Raw genomic sequence first — 20,495 nt, 5'->3', positions numbered from 1 at the left:
AATAAGAGAGAATTGTATAAGAGAAGTGAAATTAAATGGAAATTTTATAATAGAACAATATAACAAAAATCTCTCAAGGTAGCCTTATTGATTCTTTCATATCCAATTTCTGTCATTTAATAAAAAAAATAGACATGCAAGGAGACAGGGTCATGTGACCCATAAACATGAGGAAAAGTGCAGACAATAGAAGCAGGCTCAAAGGTAATCCAGATATTGAAGTGGACAGATAAGGACTTTAAAATACCTATGATTATTCAATTCTAGAAAATATGGAAAAAAAATAGACCAAAATAGATTATAAGGGAAAGAAATTCACTGAAATGGTAGAACTAGTGAAGAGAATCCAATGTAAATCCTATAAATGATAAAAAATATAATATCTGACATTAGGAATTCTCCTAAAGGGTTTAATAGCAAATTGCATATATATAAGGCAGGATTAATAAAAGGCAGATCAATAAAAAATATTTAGATGAAAGTGCTGAAGGAAAATAAAATAAAAATTACAATTTAATTTCTTCCTGCAGCTCAATAATGGAAAGGGCTCTCAACCTTAGGCATTTTTATATTGCTGGCCTTGTATCATTTGATATCATTTGGGCTCATTATATAGTATCAGGAAGATTATATCTAATGGTGTTGCTGGGTAGAATTTAAGAATAAAATTAGAACAGGAAGTAATGTTTAGCCTTAAGTGCTCCATGATGTTGTAGTTATTTTTTTAAAAATATAGTTTTATCGCCGAAACCAGTTTGACTCAATGGATAGAGCGTCGGCCTGCGGACTGAAGGGTCCCAGGTTCGATTCCGGTCAAGGGCATGTACATTGGTTGCGGGCACATCCCCGGTAGGGGGTGTGCAGGAGACAGCTGGTCGATGTTTCTAGCTCTCTATCCCTCTCCCTTCCTCTCTGTAAAAAAATCAATAAAAATATATTTAATATATATATATATATATATATATATATATATATATAGTTTTATTTATTTTTCAATATATTTTTATTCATTTCAGAGAGGAAGGGAGAGGGAGTGGGAGATTGAACATCAATGATGAGAGAGAATCATTGATCTGCTGCCTCCTGCACGTCCCACACTGGGGGTCGAGCCCACAACCTGGGCATGTGCCCTGACTGGGAATTGAACCCTGACCTCCTGGTTCATAGGTTGACACTCAACCACTGAGCCATGTGATCCAGGTTCAACTTGTGGTTATTAACATCTTGCACTACCCCTTCTGGGGGGAAACCGAAATGGCCTGCACTGGTCCAGGAGGACACACAGGCACCAACAGGAGAAGCATGGTGGGTGCTGATTATTGATGAAATTAAGGCATGGGCATGTGAGGTCATTTTGACACTTTCTCTAATTTCGTGAATACTTAAAACTTCCATGATATTAAATTAAAAAACAAAATGAAGTAGTTACTGTGTCTCCAGAGTTCATAACAGCTTTTTTTCTGAGTTCCCTGCACTCAGAGGCAGTGAGCTTGACTTGAGCCTCCAGTCCTTGTGCAGACAGCAGACCAACCAGGCAGCTCCCTCTCTGGCAGAGAGTCAGAGCTCTGACTTTTGTTCTTACACTTTCTCTGCCCACAACTGGGCATGTGAGGCAAGGTCATTCGGGTCCCATTCTGGCCTTGAAAGTATCATCAATCTCTTTTTTGGCCTCAGTTCCAAACTGCATCCTCCAGCACAATTAGCCCCGAACAGCCCTGAACTCTTTACTTTGGAAAATAAAACTTACCCTTTGAATCCAATTTAGCTTGGATCTGTGTGATTATATTCTCTCAGCAGAACCCTGGGAGGCAGACAGTCATGTGAACCTGACCCATAACTACAGGGAAGAAGCCAGATAAGAAAATGACAGAAGAGCTGAATCCAGGAAAGGTATTTTGAGGATAAAGGAAAATTATACATGTTCCCAAGCTAAGGTCAATTATCCAGGGTAATAGAAATGTTAAAAAATGGAGAAAGTGGGATTGAGTGTCAGAGGAGGTCCCTAAGAAAGCAGAATAAGGACCAAAGACAAAGTGGAAGAATTAATATCAGAGAGATGATTTATTGTTCTGTAAATTGATAGAAGGAAAGGGATAAAAGAAACTACAGAGACAAGTTGAGATAGACATGAAGGAGATTGAAGTGATTTTTCTCAGGTGGGTGAAGTCTTTGAAATAAGAAGAGAGAGAGAGAGAGGGAGAAATAGAGAGAAAGAGAGAGAGAGAGAGAGAGAGAGAGAGAGAATAGATTAGGGGTTTATGCCCTGGGCTAGAATAACAACAGCAGTGGTGTTAGCCCAGGAGCTGGGCTGGGTAGTAGGGAGAGGGGAGAGGAGAACTACCTAGTGTCCAGGTTCCAAATGGACCCTTGAATGCTACTCCATGCCATGCAGCCACATGGACAGGCGTGCCTGGCCCTCCAGTGAAATAGCTCATTCCATAGGCTCTAGTGAGGTCCAGGGGTAGAGAAGATGGCTTGGAAGGTGATGGGTGGAGAGAATTCCATCATCTAGAAAGTTCATGTAAAGAACTATTGACTTTCCTCTTTCTTATGCGGGCATGCCTGGCAGAGGTTCCTGAGGAGCGTCCTTAATTAGGTCTATATCAGATGTAATGTCCTAGAAGAACCTGGAAACCACAAAGAGTTCCTCTGGTAACCTTTCTTCTGCTCAAATCATCTACTCCAGCCTTATTCTACAACCGATTCTTGGAATTATTTTTGTTTTGTAAACATGGAGAACATAACCTTCATTTAAATATAATTGTGGCAAAGCTGTGTTTCCACAGAAAAATATTACCAGCTGATCTAATGATTTTAAAATCAGTTTATTAATTATATCAACACATTTGCTCAGTGTATAAATATTCAGACTAGGCATTTTCTCAGAAATTTATACTTAGTGATAATTAAGCATGTACACAATTCAAAAATAGCTTAGCTATTGTAATAGAAGTCATATTTTCATGATAGTCACAAAAGAGAAAGGTATGGAAAAAGAATTAGTATTTCCTGAAATATTTTCCCACAGAGAGAAATAACAAATATGTTAGATTTTATTTAATACACAATATATACATGATACTTAAAAGTACTTCTGTTCCCCAAAAGTTCCTCCTCCCTCCCCAGAACATGTTGGTAATAACTTGATAATTTTTATAAATCTAATAACAACTTGGAAAATGATCTACAACAATAGATATAATACCCCAATTACCTTGCAGGTATTCATTTTAGTCATTTGCATTGACATCTTTGAATATCTCAAATGTATGGTACTGATTTGCTTTAATCTACAAAATTGACTAAAGCTTAGTGAAAAATATAGTTTAATAATCTCAAAGCAAAATTTAAAAAAGAGGCTTAAAAATACAAAATGCAAAAAAAAAAAAAAAGAATATTGAAAAAGATACAAATCGTGCCTTGAATAGTCTTGGGGTTCAGTACAAATAGGCCACAGTATGAAGGAGTATAACACCATGAGTGAAAGTTGGCTTTCTCCTATAGGTGCTAACTTACTGAGACCAAGGGCAAGTGTTCTCCCACAGGGCCCTGAGTTTGAATAATTCCACTTGTACATTTTAACCCTTTACTGATAGGATGGATCCCATTCTTAGGTCTACCCAAGGAAAGAACTCAACAAATAGGTCGCAAAGGACTCCTGGCAGTTCTGCCCTGGCCTTGACACATGAATGCACATTATTTACTGAGTTCCACCGAAGGAGATATTCTGGCCTAATTAGAAAGTATAGGGGAAGTACCAGTAGGCTTTTCTCTTTGGTTGAGTAAATGAAGTTTGTCAAGGGTTGTTTGAGTAACTGATTTTTTTTGCTTGCTCCAGGTCCCCACTCGCTTTGCATCTCACCATTGAGCAGATGGCCTGCTGAAAGTTGTCGCTGACCACCACGTACAGTAACAGGTTACCAAAGGTGTTCAGGGCGGCTAACGGTCTAGAAAAGATGTAAGCTTCATGGATCTGATTCTCAATGGAGCAGCTGATGGAAAGCAGGCGAGATTCAATCCGAAGGACCCTCAAGATATGGAAGGGTAAAAAACATATATAAAACACAAGAAGTAGCAGGATGGTTAGCCTCCGAGCTTTCTGCTTAAGGCCGCTGTGAGTCCTCGGCCCTTGGTTTAGGGTGTAGATAATCATTGCATAGCAGAGTGTCACTATCACTAGGGGAAGGCAGAAAGCCGTGGCAGTCAAAACGAGATTGTACCATTTGATAGCAGTGAGGTCATCTGAACTGGTGAGGTCAAGGCAGGCAGAGCTATTGGTCCTGGTGGTTGATGTGATCAGAAAAGTCATGGGAATGACAGCCACCAGGGAAATGATCCACACGCCCGCACAGGCCACCACGGCCCACCGAGTTTTGTGAATGCAAAAGCTGCTCATCGGGTGACTGATCACAAAGTAACGGAAGATGCTGAAGCAGGTGAGGAAGAGGATGCTGCTGTACAGGTTGAAATGGAAACCGAAGCGGATGAACTTGCACATGAAATGCCCAAAGATCCAGTTTTCGCCGCTGGCGTAGTAGTGGATCAGGAAAGGGAGGCTGGTGAGATAGAGCAGGTCCGTGCAGGCCAGGTTCAGCATGATGACCGTGCTGCTTTTCCAGGGCCGCATTTTGCAAATGTAAGTGGAAATTGCCACTGCATTCCCCGGAAAGCCCACCAAGAAGATGATGCTGTAAATAACCGGGAGGTAGTGCTTCTTGAGTGGGAGTTTTTCATCAGTGCAATTTCCAAAAGCAGCTGCATAATCGGGGAAATCAGAAGCATTTGCAAAATTGTCTAGTGGCTCATTCATGGTTGTCTCCTTTCATCTTGTAAGAAAACAAGAGACGGCAGTTTGGCAATATGAATCGACCGAGAAGTAACTCGCTGATAAAAGAAAACAGAAAACATTAACGATAGGGTAAGGAAAACATTGATCCACTTTTAAATGAAAATTGCTCTAACATTTTTAAATTGCCACTTTTTTTTTCCTCTTTCATCAGGAGATGAAATTGAATTTCTAAGAAAATGGCTGTGAGGCAAGTTACTAAAGACATCTAATAATAATATAAAAGTTAAATTACCACGAGAATTAAAATGAAGGAGTGGGGAAGAAAACACCCGCATGGGGAAAACAATTTGGCAAGATTTCTGTTGGGTAAGCCACAGGGTATCACCATTACAGATTTTACAAGACCCGCCATGAATCAAGCACTTTACCTCCTTACTTGACAAAACGCTGAGAAGTGTTTCTTATTATAGCCCTTCCACTGAAGAAACTAAGACTGAGGGAGGTTATGCAACCTATCCTTGCTAACACTTCCAGGGGCAGGGCCAGGATCCCAACCCACGCTTGTCTGACTTTGCAGCTATGCTTTCTACCTTACCTTACTATGCTGCCTCTAAAAAACTGACAGAATAGAAAGTACAAAGGCACGAAAAGACTGAATACTAAAAATATTTTAAATGTAGATTTCATGCATTGCACCATTGTATGTATGGTAGATTTCATTTCAAATTTCAGCTCTTCCAACCCATGTTAATAAGCTAACATAATTTGTTCATGTGTGTGTGTGGGGGGTGTTACAGAAAACCGGAGAAGAACCAAGCAACACTTAGAGAGATGGAGTTACATTTATTATTATTATTATTATTATTATGTGCGGGCCCAGAGGAAAATGTCTCTCAAATTCTGGGCCCCAACATGGAGGAACTTTCCCTATTTATATGTTTTTACGTTCTTTGTCTCCCAAATAAGGGGTGTTTCCGGCCCCCTTTGCAAGTTCTTAAAGAGCCCCTATGTGCTGGGGCTTTGAGACCTCAACTAAAGGCTTGGCCTGGTGCCAGCACTGATAACTTCGTCTGGGGAAGGTTTAATGGCCTCTCTGAAGTGGGAGTAGTCTTATTTTCCTTATTATTTAAGCAAGGAAGCATTTACAGAAGCCAAATTGCAGGGTTAAAATTTCAGACAGCAGTTTTTATATAAGATGGATTCTTCAGGGCTGGGGTGGGGTGGGGTGGGCGGGTGCTGGTGGTGGAGAAGAGGAGGAACAGTATCACAGCCTAAGAGCTTGGGCTCTGTCACCAGATGCCTGACTTTTATTCTCAGTTTGGTCGAAGAGTAGCCAGCTGTGTATCCCTAAGCCAGTTGTTTAGACTCTCTAGGGCTGGGAGGAGTGGGATTTGAACTTCCTTCTTCTTACTTATCAGTGTTTTCTAAAATTTTGAGAGTGAATTTCTGCAGTGACAAAAGCATGAAGATTCTATAAAAGAATTACTCACAATTAGCTTATTATTTGAATGTAAACAGCTGTTGGTAAAAATGCATCCACTTCACATTTATGGAGTGCCCACTGTGTATTAATTAGGCACGCTGCCAGGTCCTAGAGATACGAAACGAATAACACACAAATGTACAAGCGACTATCACAGTCTACTGGGGGAGATGAACACAGAAATAATTTAAGCAAATATAACCCTACCTCATAGAGCTGTCGATAAATATAAAAAGAAAATCAAGAAAAATACATGAGACACTGCCAGGCACAGAAGTGCTCAATAATTGTTAGGTAATTGTTAATCACGAAGTCCTTTGATAGATGAATGGTACAAGGCTGCTAAGATCATAAAGAGTGGGAACAACTACCCGGAGAATAAGAGAGGGCATTAAAGGAAAGTTACATGTGAGGGAACATGTAAGCTGACATAGCAGGAGGGTAGGAAAGTCATTCCAGGCCAGGAAATGGCATATGCAAAGGCACCGGGATATGACAGAGTTGAGGAGGTCCAGGGGAACTCTAAGTAGCTCAGCATGACTGCTATATCAGGGGGCATTGGCAGATGAAGCTCGAAAGAAAAAGAATAGCCAATAATAAAAATAACAGTGCCTCCTGTGTACAAAGCACCCTTCTAAGTATCTTACGTATGTAAATTCATTTAATCCTGACAGCAACCTAATGGAATAGTGCCCTCATCACCCCCATTTTACAGATGAGAAAACTGAGGCACAGAAAGGCAATGTCTTGCTCAAGGTTACACTGCTAGTTAATAGTGAATCCAGTTAGAGAACAGGACAAGTCTGTTTGCAGAGCGGGGCTGCCTCTCACAATGAGTAGGCAAGAGGGAAATAAGTGCTCAATAAATCAAACTTCTAAATTGTGTGATCCAAGGCTAAAATGTCAATAATAATGGTACCCACTTTGGGTTGAGAGAAGACTTAAATGAGTTAATCTACATAAAGTGTTTTGAAAGGTGTGTGGCACATCTATATCAGTACCTGCCACCATTACTACTATTATCTGGTAATAAAATCTGCACCATCAAGCTTTTCCTCCGTGTAGCAACAGAAATATACTTCAGACCGGCCCAACTTGACCAATCCAAAATTAGTAGAATCCCTCCCTGTTGGTTGGTGGTGAATCTATTCTTCCAGATCTCACGTAGGGTGCAGATTAGAAAGCATTTAAACATTTATTACTTTTATTCTGAATGAATTAGAAAGAAAATAGCCCAGGGATGTGTAACTTACCACTGGGCAGTTGTTAGGATCCTCACAAGAGAAACCAGTGCTCCCTGGGACCATGCATTACCTACCCGAAGTGAATGCTTCTCTCCTTGTCAAGTGAATTGATGTTCACTGGCCATGCTCTTCATAGAACCAGCACCTACACAGCCATGGAGATGACAGAGTCAGGCACTGCTGACCAGCAAGGGTGCTGTGAGGCAGGAAACCACAGTGATTGGCTTCTCCCTTGGCCAACACCGAGGGGAATGGGCTCATGCACGGAGAGGAGGCAGCAATGGAAATCCAACGAATATGGCCACGGTCGGGGAGTCCCTGAAGCAGCCCCTCCCGAAGTCAGCTCTTAGCAAATCAAGATTCAAGTGTGCAGTGCTTATCTGTCAACTCCTTGAAAGCAGAAACAGGAGCCCAACACACAGAAGGTGCTCGATAAATATTTGCTGAATACAGAAAAGAACAACGAGCAACATCAATAAAATTTATCTTGTGCTGAAGGGCTAGTGAAGCAGCAATTATTATTATTATTATTATTATTATTATTATTATTATTAAAAAGCGTGGTTCTTTAAGTAAGGAGCAAAATTAATTTCTGCCATTGCCAAATAAACCTCTGAAGTGTGATGGGGCCATTTTAAACAATAATCCTATCAGGAAAAGACAGGTTGTAAGTAGAAACAACCACTTTATTATTTGAAAAACAGCAGTTCAGCTTGGGATTTAATGAAGCTGACTGACCAATGGTAAGGGAGGAGGAGCTAAGCAACTGAACCCCTCTCCTATAAATCTCACCAAAAGAATGGTTTAAGTTTACAAAATACGTGTGAAGTTAAGAACAGCGGACAAACACTGTTCTGGGCTGCGAGCCAAGTAGAATGAGGCAGTTTCTTTCCTCGACAGTCCCAGGACCTGTGCCATTCACTGCTGCCACCCTGAGCACCCGGGGCCCACCAGGGAAGCGTTTACATCCAAAGGACATTAAAGAATAATGTGATGCATTCCCTACTCTTGGCGACATCAGTGGATCTCAGGCCACCTAGAACTGATGGACGTTTTATAAGCGGGAAATAATTACTTCTCGTGTCTCAACATAACCAGATATATAATTCTGACCTAACCAAGATGTCACACAAATAAAAGCAAGCACTGAAGATTTGGGAAAATTTTATAAAGGAAAAAAGGAATTATAATTTTACCCTCTATTTTTTTTCTCTGAAATTGGAAAGAGATGGTGATTGTTTGAGGCTACCTGCAGGATATCAGTGTTTTGGGAACACATAGCCTGAGGACCATTATCCTAGTGCCAGCCTGTCCATGAACCTCACTCTGGGATAAAGGGGGCAGGACCAGAAATACTGCCACTACTCAGGTGGCAGCTTTTACTTCCTCATGGCCATAGAGTATTCCTGCCCATTTGGTGGGATTACTGAAGAAATGTGATTTTTCAAGGCTATCTGTTAATTTTGTAGTAACAATCCCCCCTCCACAGAGCCTCCCTCGGCCCTACCCCCACCATACACCTCAGGTGTTCCTGGTGCTCGCCAAGGCTGTTAACATCCAAACCCTCCCCCTTCTCCCAAGTTTCCAGTGAACCAGGGGCCCAGAAACTTGGACCTTTGCGCCTCTCATCTTCCCTCAGCGCTCCTGGAAACTCCACCGCGGGGCTCACTTTGGTTACCAAGAAGAAACCTGGATAGGCCTTCCATTCACAAGATTCACCGCGGTTTCCTCATCTACATATGTGCAAACTCATTTTATTTCCTACCAGCGGAAAGCAGACCAGTCCTTAGCTCAGACAAACCTGTGCTGGTGGGTGAATATTGCCCTCCCTGAACCCCGAGAGTATCTCTCCCTCCAACTTCTCCCCGAATCCCAGCTTCCAAATAAGAATCTGCAGCTCAGACCCTCCGAAGACAGAGACCATCAGGACATCCCTGTTGACGGGCCCAAAGCTGTGCGTTTAGCTATTTCATCTTCGGGAGAATCAAATGAAACCTATGGAAGCTCTCCTCAAAAATGCACACACAGACACCAAAATTTTACACACAATTGGGAGGTTTGGAGACAAACCTGTTTGCTTAATCTGTGGCAATGAAACAAGGCCAGACAAAAGAAAGGCATTTCAGAGGAGAAGGTTTTGTCGCTTTGTTCATTTGAGGGGTCGGGGACAGGAGTTCTGGGCCAGTGTCTCTGGGCTTTGCTCACCATAAAGCCCAGAACAATGCAGTGTGATCTAAGAACATATTTGCAGCGCAGAATCAATCAATCAATCAATCAATCAATCAATCAATCGGGGTAAGAGATGAACTCTCTAGTTTGTCCCCAAAGTCCCCCCAAAGGCCCCATGCTTGGTCGTGAAAAAGACACAAGATAGGATGACAGTCCAGAACTTCTCCAGGTTTGTCTGAGACAAATGTCTCAACATCCAAGGCCTCTATTTTCCCCAAATGCACCCCAGCTCCCTGCAAGGATGTGGAGTGCTCTTGCTGCCTCCTAGAGAAGTTGGGGGCCCTCTCTGTCTGTCCCCAGTCCTGCCGCAGGGACGTGTCCAGGGGCTCTTTCCCCCGCCCTCCAGGCTCGAGGCACCCACGCCCCCACGCCCAGATCAGCGCAGGTCCCCTGCACCAGGCGCCCGGGGTCCACAGGGTCCCCCTCCCCAATCGCAGCTCACCTGGCACCCTGCTCGCCGCTGGAGTGGCCTTGGCCTTGGGGCGCGGCTGCTCCCTGGCGGGGGGGATGGTCCCAGCGGAGGCCCGCGCGCCGCCCCTGCCCCGCCCACCCCACCAAGCCCATGGAGCAGGGGCGAGCTCTGGTCCGCCCCCGCAGACAGCAAACAGCACCCTCTCCTCCTTTTGCTGCTTTCCAGGCCGACACGGGGGCAATAGCTTCTACTCCCGGCGATCTCTGGACATCCTTCTTACCGGTTTGGCGCAAAATTGCCCAAAGGGAGTATTTGCAGAGGTGCAAACACGGACTGGCAAGAGGGCTTCTTGCCCAGGAGGGTTGCAATCATGTTGTCTGGGCCCAGAAATATCACCTGCTTGCCCAGCGTTCAGGGCCTTTTATTTAGCGTGGTATCCTAGAGCCCAAGTGAGGAAGATCCTCCCTAGCTGACGGTTGGGGCAGCACTGTATTAGATATTTTAATTATCATGCTTACCATTACTTTTATTTGGGTCCCAGCCTCTTCTGGGAAATATTTTGCATCCAGAGAAAAATTATTCTCCAATTTTACTACTTTTATCACTCCCGCAGTTTGTCGTGTGCAATTATTTGACCCTATTTTATTTCAATCTATCCACACATTCACTCAATAGGCTGTTGCTGCTTAATTATTCTGTACCAAGCACTGAGGAGATAAAGAATTAGACATGATCTCTGCCTTCCCAAAGCTCATGTTCTTGGGGGAAAAAACAACACAACAACTCAATTTAAAAGGTGATTAAAGTTTGACCCTAGTAAATAAGGGTGCTGTGAGTGGACATAACCCGTGTTATAAAGATAAAGAGAGGTCAGGAAAGGCCTTCTGGGGTGAAAGACATTTGAGCATTTCCCTTGCTGTTTGTTTAATGGGTGCAGATTTCAAGGTAAAGAGGACATTGCTTCAAGAGAATTGTTTTTAACTGTGTTAACATTTTTATTTATTTTTTATTGTTTAAAGTATTACAAGTAGTAGTACATATGTCTCCTTTTTTTTTTTTTTCCAATTGACCTTCCCCCAAATTCCCCTACCCCCCGGCACATGCCCTCACCATTCTCCCAGTGTTTTGCATCCATTGGTTATGCTTATGTGCATGCATACAAGTCCTTCGGTTGATCTTCAAGAGAATATTTTAAAACAAATATTGGTTCCTACAATTTTAGATGTGGAAGGGACATTTAAAAATATCCAGTCCTAGAAATGTAAAACGGCATGATGGTTCCTCACAAACTTAAACATAGAATTACTATATGATCTAGCTATTCTGCTTCTGGGTATACACCCCCAAAAATTGAAAACAGGGATTCAAATAGATATTTGTATATCTGTGTTCATAGCAGCATTATTGACAATAGCCAAAATGTAGAAGCAACCCAAGTGATCAGAGGTGAAGGAATGGATAAGCAAAATATGATATATCCATACAATGAACTTAGGAAGGAAATTCTGGCACATTCTACAACATGAATGAAACTTATGATAAGTGAAATAAGTTAGTCACAAAAGGACAAACACTTTATGATTTTACCTATATGAGGAACATAGAGTAGTCAGATTAATAGTGACAGAAAATAGCATGGTGGTTGCCAGGGGCTGTAAGAAGAGGGAATGGGAAGTGTTTGTTTAATGCAGGGATGGGGAACCTTTTTTCTGCCAAGGGCCATTTGGATATTTATAACATCATTAGTGGGCCATACAAAATTATCAACTTAAAAATTAGCCTGCTATTTTTGGTCAAACATTTAATTAACTCACCCCTAATAACTTGGCAGGGCCCGACCAAATGATTTCACAGGCCGGACGTTCCCCATCCCTCGTTTAATGGGTGCAGAGTTTCAGTTTTACAAGCTGAACAGAGTTCTGTGGATGGACAGTGGTGATGGTAGTGTGGATGGGCTTAATGCCACTCAACTGTACACTTAAAATGGTTAAGACAGTAAATTTTATGCTATGTGTATTTTACCACAATCTTTAAAATTTTGTTTTAAAAGTCCACTCTTATAGTCTCACTTTGCAAAGGAGGACACCGAGAATTAGAGAAACCCAAGTGACAAACTTGAGGACAGGGCCAAGGAGAGGCCTGTGTAAGACCAAAGCCACCAGCCCTCTGTTCTTACTACTCTGAGCTGGGGGGTGACTGGGCCACTTGATTGAAGCCATTGCTTTATCAGAAACATTGAGCTATAATCCAACACTCTATAAATTGGCTCCATCAGCAAGATGATTTTTATGAGTTGTCTTTTTTATATCTTATTGTTTATCTGTAAATATTGCTTCTTATTACAAGTCGAAATCCTCACGTAAGAGGAATCATTTGTTGGAGAAAATAAAATACTAGCCAATATCGATCTCATACATCTCTGAATAAAGAGAATAATATAATTTATATATCTTTAAAACAACTTGCATCAGAAAATGTCACTACTTTAGACTATGTTTTAAGCTTTTAGTTGAGGACCTTGAAGTTATCTTTTAATAACCCTAAGTCGGACTTATATAAGGATTAAATTTAACTTCCATTTAAAATTGGTCTCTTGTCCAAATTCAGAAATGCACTTTCTTCTCTAAAATGAGCACCCGATAGAACAGAATTCCAGCACTTAATTCATATGTATTTGAGCAGCACAGGTGCAGCAGTTGCTCCTCTGAGGCAGGCGATGAGGCTTATTTCCAGGATAATCTGGATACTCAGAGCTCCTCTGAGTCCAAAGCACTGACATTTGAAATCCTCCTGCTTTAGAAAGCCCCATGTAACTCTGCAGAGAAGGCATATTCAAGTGGCATCCTCCAAACAACTATTCGTTATTGAGTTGGAGGTTGGCAGTGGGGAAGAAGCAAGAGCAACATAGACTTAGTTCTTATTCAGAGTTGAGTAAGAAAGGAACAAATCATAAGTGCTAATGTGAACCATTCTACTTCTCTCTCTCCCGGTTATCATTTCTCATCATTCTCGACTATTTCCATTAGCCATGTCTATTATTTTCTATATTCTGGTGCTTTGATATCTGGGATCCTAGTGATGCAGAAGAGACTGTCCTTCCTGTGGTTACCAATTCTTAGAGATAAAAAACTCATCAGACAATGTACTTTCAAATGCAAATCAACCCGTGCAGAGAACATATCTTGCCCGCCCCCCCCCCCCCCCTTCTTCTTTATTGGGCTCTCACATTCTGGGCCACTATCCACCTGCCTTAATCACCCGCAGGGTCAGGTACCAGAAAACTAGGAGGGCAGCCCCTATATGCCAGATTTCACTGAAGTAATTCAAACTAGGCAATCCTAAACCTGATTTCCCTTCTTCGCCTGTTCCTTCCTGCAGAAACCCCAATAAAGGTGCTCACCACAATTCCCCACCTCCTTCTACCTCTTCCCCAACCCTAGTGCTTCCCCTTGTGGCTCCCTGTGATATGGCATGGCCCTCCTCTTGGGATCTCTGAGTATAACAAACTATCTTTTCAATGCTAATCATCTCCTGTTATGTTAGCCTCACCACATCTGAATAATGATAAAACCTATATTTTGAAACACCATATATGACCTTGTCAGACTTTGCTTTAACTTTGGCCACAATATGATATGTCTTGGTATTCTTCTGAAATGAATTCTTTCTTTTTTTGTGTGACATTTTTTTTCCACTTTCATTTCTTTAAATTAATTTTTATTGTTGACAGTATTATAAATGCTTCCTATTCTCCCCCCATCCCCCTTACATTCCTTGACCTGGCCCCCGCTCCACCCAAGGCCTTCACCTGATGAATTCTCCTGATTAAAAAAAAAATTGTTTACTTGCCTTAGCTGGTTTGTCTCAGTGGACAGAGCATTGGTCTGTGGATTGAAGGGTCCCGGGTTTGATTCTGATCAGGGGCACATGTCCAGGTTGCTGGCTTGATCCCCAGTAGGAGGCATGCAGGAGGCAGCCGATCAATGATTCTCTCTCATCATTGATGTTTCTATCTCTCTCTCCCTCTCCCTTCCTCTCTAAAACCAATAAACGTATATTTTTAAAAAATGGTTTACTTGTTTTCTAAAATTGATTGCTTAGTGAAGATGCACTGTTTAAAGAAAACAAATGTTTTGTCTATAATCTCCTAGGCAACAAATTCAACTATTGCCATGCCTTCCAGATTTTTACAGTATTTCTTCAGTGAGGAGGAAGCGGCATAGTGAAGAGAGTCCCAGAAGTTTGAGGCCTGAATTCTAGTGTTTGGAAAGCAAGCCAATTAGCTAGGAAGGAAATTCCCTTTCCAGGCCTCCATCTAGGAAAAGTGGAGGTTGGACAAGACACCTCCCTAAAGTCCATTCCAGATTAAATAGATCTTTGTTGTGAAAACTTAAGAGAAAATCAAAGTTTAGTTTCTTAGAAAACTATGTATGAGAGTGCTGTGCCAATATGAGTCACCTGCTGTGCTTCTATGTAAACATCACTTGATGTTTTTAAATGTTATCATAATGATGTGGTGTTGTGGATACTTATTTGAAAGGGGGCTTTTCTGCGGAATTTAGAGAACGATTGGGAAAGAGAGCATCTAGATTGTCTATCCTTAGATCCATTCCCAGGATCATCTGGGAGATGGTTATGGTCTTTTAGAAGTGGATAAAGACCCATGCAGCTAATAGAGCTAGACTGATGGCCACAGCTAAGGATGGGATTACCAGTCTGCTCAGGAAGAGTTTTAATGGGAAATATGGCAACCAATGGAAGCAGGAAGACATGGAGATTGGAGACCAAAGGAAATGTGGTAAATAAAAGAAGTATGGAAAAACCAGAGGATAGAGAAAGCCATCAACTAGAAGTTGTGCTCTTTGTCTCTGCCGGTGCAGGGTCCCCTGCTTGGACCATCCTTCCTATCCCATCTTTCTGACCATACTAACTACTCTATGAGTACTCATAAAGATATTATAAGACTTAAATATAAGACTTAATTAAATACTAACGACTCTATGAGTATATTTGTCCAGAAATTATTTTCTCTTCTGAATACTTGCTGTTCTTGTAGTCTGTACCATATGATCCAGCATTTATTCATTTTTAAACTGTTTAATAGTTTTACAAACTATAATCTCTATATATAAAAAGCCAGAGACCATAACGCAATAACAACCAGAACAACCGGTCGCTAAGACACCCACTGCGGCCAGCAAACTGCCTGATCAGGGGTGGGGCTGGCTGGCCAACTCCCCACAGCCCTTCCCCCCGGCCAGCCCTGCCCCCGAACTGCCTTTCCCACCCTGATCAGACCGCAGCCCCTGATCACCCTCCCCCCTATACCCCAATAGGGGGCAGGGCTGGCTGGTCAACCTTCTGCAGCCCCTCTCCCTGCCTGGCCCCACCCCAGATTGGCCCTCCAACCCTGATCAGGGGCAGAGCTGGTCAGCCAACTGCCCGCAGCCCCTCCCCCCTGATTGGCCCTCCCACACCAATTGGGGGCAGGGCCCACCAGCTAATCACCTGCAGCCCTTCCCTACAGCCCCTCCCCACGGCCAGCCCTGATGGGGCCAACCTCCTGCCATCTCTTCCTCCTGCCAGGTCCAGCCCCGATCCACCCCAATCAGGGGCTGGACCGGGAGACCCCACCTATGCATAAATTCATGCACTGGGCCTCTAGTAGTTTTATAAACCTGAGTCTTGCCTAATCAACAAGATAATCTATATGCTGGATCTTGCACAGCAGTTCAGATGGGTACATAGTGGACAATAACAATTGACTATTATTGTTAGGCAATTATTACTATAATCATGAATCAGATTTCTCATTTGACCTTAATTAATACTAAGTTCTTTGAGGTTTTCGTTACTAGTTGAGACCAAGCTGTCTCCCACTGGCCTCTGTCCAGTCAGTTAAGCATATGAAAAAGAACATGGGGAAAGAGTGGTCAAGATTTTAACAGAATGAAAACTAAGCTGAATGATTGAATGGGGTTTTTAGGAAATCATTAGCCACCTGAGAAGCATTTCAGTCATGTGGTAGGCACTGATGATAGTTTGTGCCATGGGTGAAATTGTAAAATGGAAAGTTTAAGGGGTTGGGAGTTCAAGATAATGGAAATAAAGAATGTAGCTTGAAGGCTGACATACCCACAGAAAAGTTTTTATTTATTCTTTTTATTGTGATAGAGTAAACCTAAGCATTATTATAGACTAATGGAAATAAAAGGGCCAATGGAGAATAAAAATTTGAGAGATAATTAATAGACAAGGGGCATAATAGATGGGAGGTATGACCCTGAAAATAGTAAACAGGTGTTTGAATCCTGGCTCCTACCTTTACAAGTTGTGTAACTTCTCTCTTTAAGCACCATTTTGTTCATTTGCCACACTGGGATAACATGATTATTTAAGACCTAAGTGAAATAATATATAGAAAGTCATTAACAGATAGTAAGAATTCATAAAATAGTAGCTATTATTAGGTCAGGAGCATAAATAGAAAAAAGAAAAGACCACTAATTCCTCTGAGATAAATAAGGATGGGGAAGATCTTCATGAACTTGAAGTGGAACTCCATTATCTGAGAGGCTAGACCAAAGGTTCTCAATGCTAGCAGAATATTAGAATCAATGGGGGCGGGGGGGCTTGCAAAAATACCAGTGCTCAGTTCTCACCCCAGACCAATTAATTCAGAAATTGTGAAAGTGGGCATGAGTATTATTGTGTCCTTTTGTTAGTTTGTTTGCTTTGGGTTTTTACAGCTTTCCAGGTTAACACACTATACAAAGTTGAAATGACTAGGGTAAATTTGATTCTCAAACTTAACAATATTTACATATTATAAATACTTCAAACATTTTAAAGACTAATGATGCCAACCATTGATGAATCTCAAAAATATTATATTGAGCAAAAGAAGCCAGAAACAAAGAAACCTACTTTTTATGATTCCATCTTGATCTCATCAAGATCAAACAAAAAATCAATGAGGATGAAAATTAGAATAATGGTTGCTTCTGGAGGGGAGGAGTGCTGACCTGAATGAGCAAGAGGAAGCGTTCTAGGTTGAAGTAAATATCTTATATCTCGATTAAGGTTACATAGATGAATATATTTGTCAAAACTCATTGACTTATATACTTAAAAATCTGTGCATCTCACTGCACGTATTTATACATTGATTAAAAATAATGAACTCCAAAAAGAAGCTTTGATTTAATTAGTATGGGAAGTGGGTTAGGAACTGATGGTTATAACTTAAGGAAAGTTTGAGAACCATTTGGCTAAGTCATCTGCTGAGATTGAGACAAGAATGAAGAAGCAACCTTGAGAAAGCTGAGAAAGGTTTGAAATTAGAAAGTGAGGTTGAATAGGTACAACCTTGTTCCTCAGGGTATGATTCTGGGTTGTCTGCATGAGACTCTGCATGAGACTCCTATGGTGTCTGAAAAAATGGTAAATTCCTGGGGTCCACACCAGACATACTGATACACACTTTGAGAGTGAGGCCCACGGATTTGCATAGTAATTAACCTCCTTGGTGATTCTCATACTTTAAAGTTAAAGAAACTAGCTGAGGATGAGAACTAAGCATTTTAATAGAGAGAACAAGACTGAATGGAGGGCAATTCAACACAGGTGAGGGCAGCTCTAACTCAGAGCAGAGACAGTATGTGTAAAACCAGACAACCTGGCCAGGTATCCACATGAAGCTGAGGAGGTGATGTAGAGCTATAACAGGAAAACAAAAGAAGCCTGGAAAATCAAGGGAAAGGAAAGGATTAATAAAGTGAGGAACTGGTCTGGAGTCTGGGGCTCTATCCATGGACCAGTGTAATCTTTTGGGATGTACCTTTTGGGCAGCAGCCAGTGCTTCTTAAAGATGATTCCTCTGAAATGAATAAAAAATAGATGTCAAGATTAATGATTGTCATAGGCATTGTCAGCAAAATGTTACCTTTCAAAAATGAATGTAGCACACATTTGAGACAAACACTGAGTAGGATTCAGAGAAAGTTAAATGTAAGAAGGAAATTCAGGAGGAAGCATCAGTTTATGCAAAAATATGGAGGCAGAGAATTGAAGGAAGTGTTCAGGCAATAACATGAGGTCCAGTTTTCCTTGAATATTTTTTTAAAAAAAGGTATATCTAGAAGAGTAGTGGGGATGAGTAAGTCCTAAAAACTAGCATAAGAATATATTGGGAAGAGAGACTAAATCCCCCTTCTGCAATCCTGGCTCTGAGAAAGCAAGCTGCCATGACTCATGAGTTCTGTAGCCTACAAGGAAACTCTTCCTGGCAAGACCCCAGGGTGATTAGAAGCAGATAGGTCCACTCTGAGCTTTGCTAGGAACCCAACCATGGCCAACAGCTTGATTGCAGCCTGGCCAGACCCTTAGCGAAGGACCAGGTAAGTCATGCTTGGACTCCTAACCCTGAACTCACAGAAACTGTCAAGTATTAAATGTGTGTTGTTTTAAGCCACTAAGTTTATGGTAATTTGTTACGCAGCAATAGGTAACTAATACAGAGTTTGGTAAGAAGTCTGTATCTAATTACACAGGCAGTGGGGAGCCATTAAAAGTGTTTGAGCAGGAAAGTTTAATAAGAACTAATTCACATGTGTTTAGCACCTTTTTGTCCACTAGTTTCTCTGTTGGGCAGGCATTGCATTTAAATATTTTATCAGTAAGTTTCTACTAAGAAAAAAGGACATCCCAGGAAACTATTTGAAGGAAGGAACCACATTGTTGTTACTTTAAAGATTAATTCTTTCATTTCTTATATAGCTTATATATCAAGTTATATTTATTATAATATATTTTAGTTATTTGTTCTGGTTTGTATCTTCCTGTGTTTACTTTTGTGGTTAAGGTTTTATTTCCTCTTTTTTCTTTTTTGGACCTTTGACGCTATAAAAATAATGATGGACTAGACTCACATGGTTCCTTAAGCTATGGTTTTATGGAATAGATTCAGGGGTCAGTGCCAAACTCTTGCCAGCTTAAGGGAAACTTTACTAGACCAGCATATCACACAGACATTAACTTTCTCTTTACCTCTATGACCATGCAAGACCGCATCCTCCACCATGCACACACTCAGACATTCACCATGTAAAACTACGTCCACACTTTCCCCTTTGCTGAGGTACCCATAATGCAATTTGTCACTTTTGTGAGCCCCACTGGCATTACTAATGACCAGCACAGGATGGTTAAGTTTGAAGCAAATAGAAGAAAATTGTTACAGCATTAATCTCAACTTATCTGTCCCTATACAACTCACCATTCCTTTTCCTTCCTACCTCTGTTAGAATTTCTCCTCTTTCATTAGACTCTTTAAAGAACACTAGGCCAGAATGAGCTACTAAAATTTATTTGCCTACCCTGCTAGCTTCTTATGTCATTTTTCTCTTTCAGCAACCACATTAAGCAATGTCATCTTTTTACTTTTTTATTTTTGCCATGATTCTGAGTTTAAATTAAAATGCCTCAGAAAAACACATAACAGGCCCTGTAATTTCTCTGTTACAGCATTTTCAATGTCTTCCTTTTGACCTTTTGGATTGCTTCCATGATTAATTTTTTTCTAGGGCCCTGTTGATACAACAGACCACTGTACAAACCTATTGACCTCTGAAAAAGCAAAGTTGAAATCTGATTTGAGTATGAAACCTCAAATAGTCTTTAGCTAGCCTGGACTTTATGAATAATAATTGAGATAAGTTGCTCTCCATGATGGACAAGCTCTGCATGTGGAGGAGGTGGTGTGAATAAGAGATTGAAATGGAATGCGGTGCATCTAAGCTGTGAAGATAGACGTGTGTTTCATCTTAGAGTGGCTTGTCTTAGAAAAAGCAAAAACACAAGTAATGTAATTATAGCTGCTATATCTTCCTTTGATTTTTTATAGACACTCCTCCAGGGTCTGCCCTTTTCTAATTTGTGCCTGATGTATGATTGTTACTTAAAATTGTTAAGTTATTTATTATCACTCCCTCCCTAATTATACAAGCTTGATATTTCTATAAATTGAAAAAAAAATTAAACCCTCTTTAACTGTAAATCCTGCTTTCATCCCAATGGTGAGTTTAACTACATCCAATTCTTAACAACCGTTCAGTGATAGTTGAAGAGAGATTGTACCCTCTGTTTGATTAATCTATTCCTTCTTCAAAGGGGGTTATTCTTGGCCTTTGCAAACTTCCCTGACCCTCCTCTCCATGTCAAAACATGCTGATCACCAGTCCTGCAGCTTTAGATGTCTTTTGAGTCCTTATATTTGAGCTTTATGTTTTATGTTACTTTTAACTAGGGACAAAGAGGTTGCCAAAATCCCAAAGTGAC

The 20,495-nt window shown here is 41.2% G+C and overlaps 1 protein-coding gene across 1 annotated transcript; it reads right to left on the bottom strand.

The window, feature by feature from the left end:
- Positions 1-3,796: 3,796 nt before the first annotated feature.
- On the bottom strand, positions 3,797-4,810 carry OXGR1 (oxoglutarate receptor 1; the record flags this gene model as incomplete). Its single annotated transcript, XM_079779653.1, has 1 exon — positions 3,797-4,810. The coding sequence occupies one exon, from the start codon at positions 4,808-4,810 to the stop codon at positions 3,797-3,799; it is 1,014 nt and encodes a 337-aa protein (XP_079635779.1).
- Between the last annotated feature and the right edge of the window lie 15,685 nt (positions 4,811-20,495).

This window comes from Cnephaeus nilssonii (genome assembly GCF_951640355.1).
Source record: "Cnephaeus nilssonii genome assembly, chromosome: 8".
Taxonomy (NCBI): Eukaryota; Metazoa; Chordata; class Mammalia; order Chiroptera; family Vespertilionidae; genus Cnephaeus; species Cnephaeus nilssonii.
Note: the sequence above shows the minus strand (reverse complement) of the source record. Positions and strands in the feature narration are given on the sequence as shown.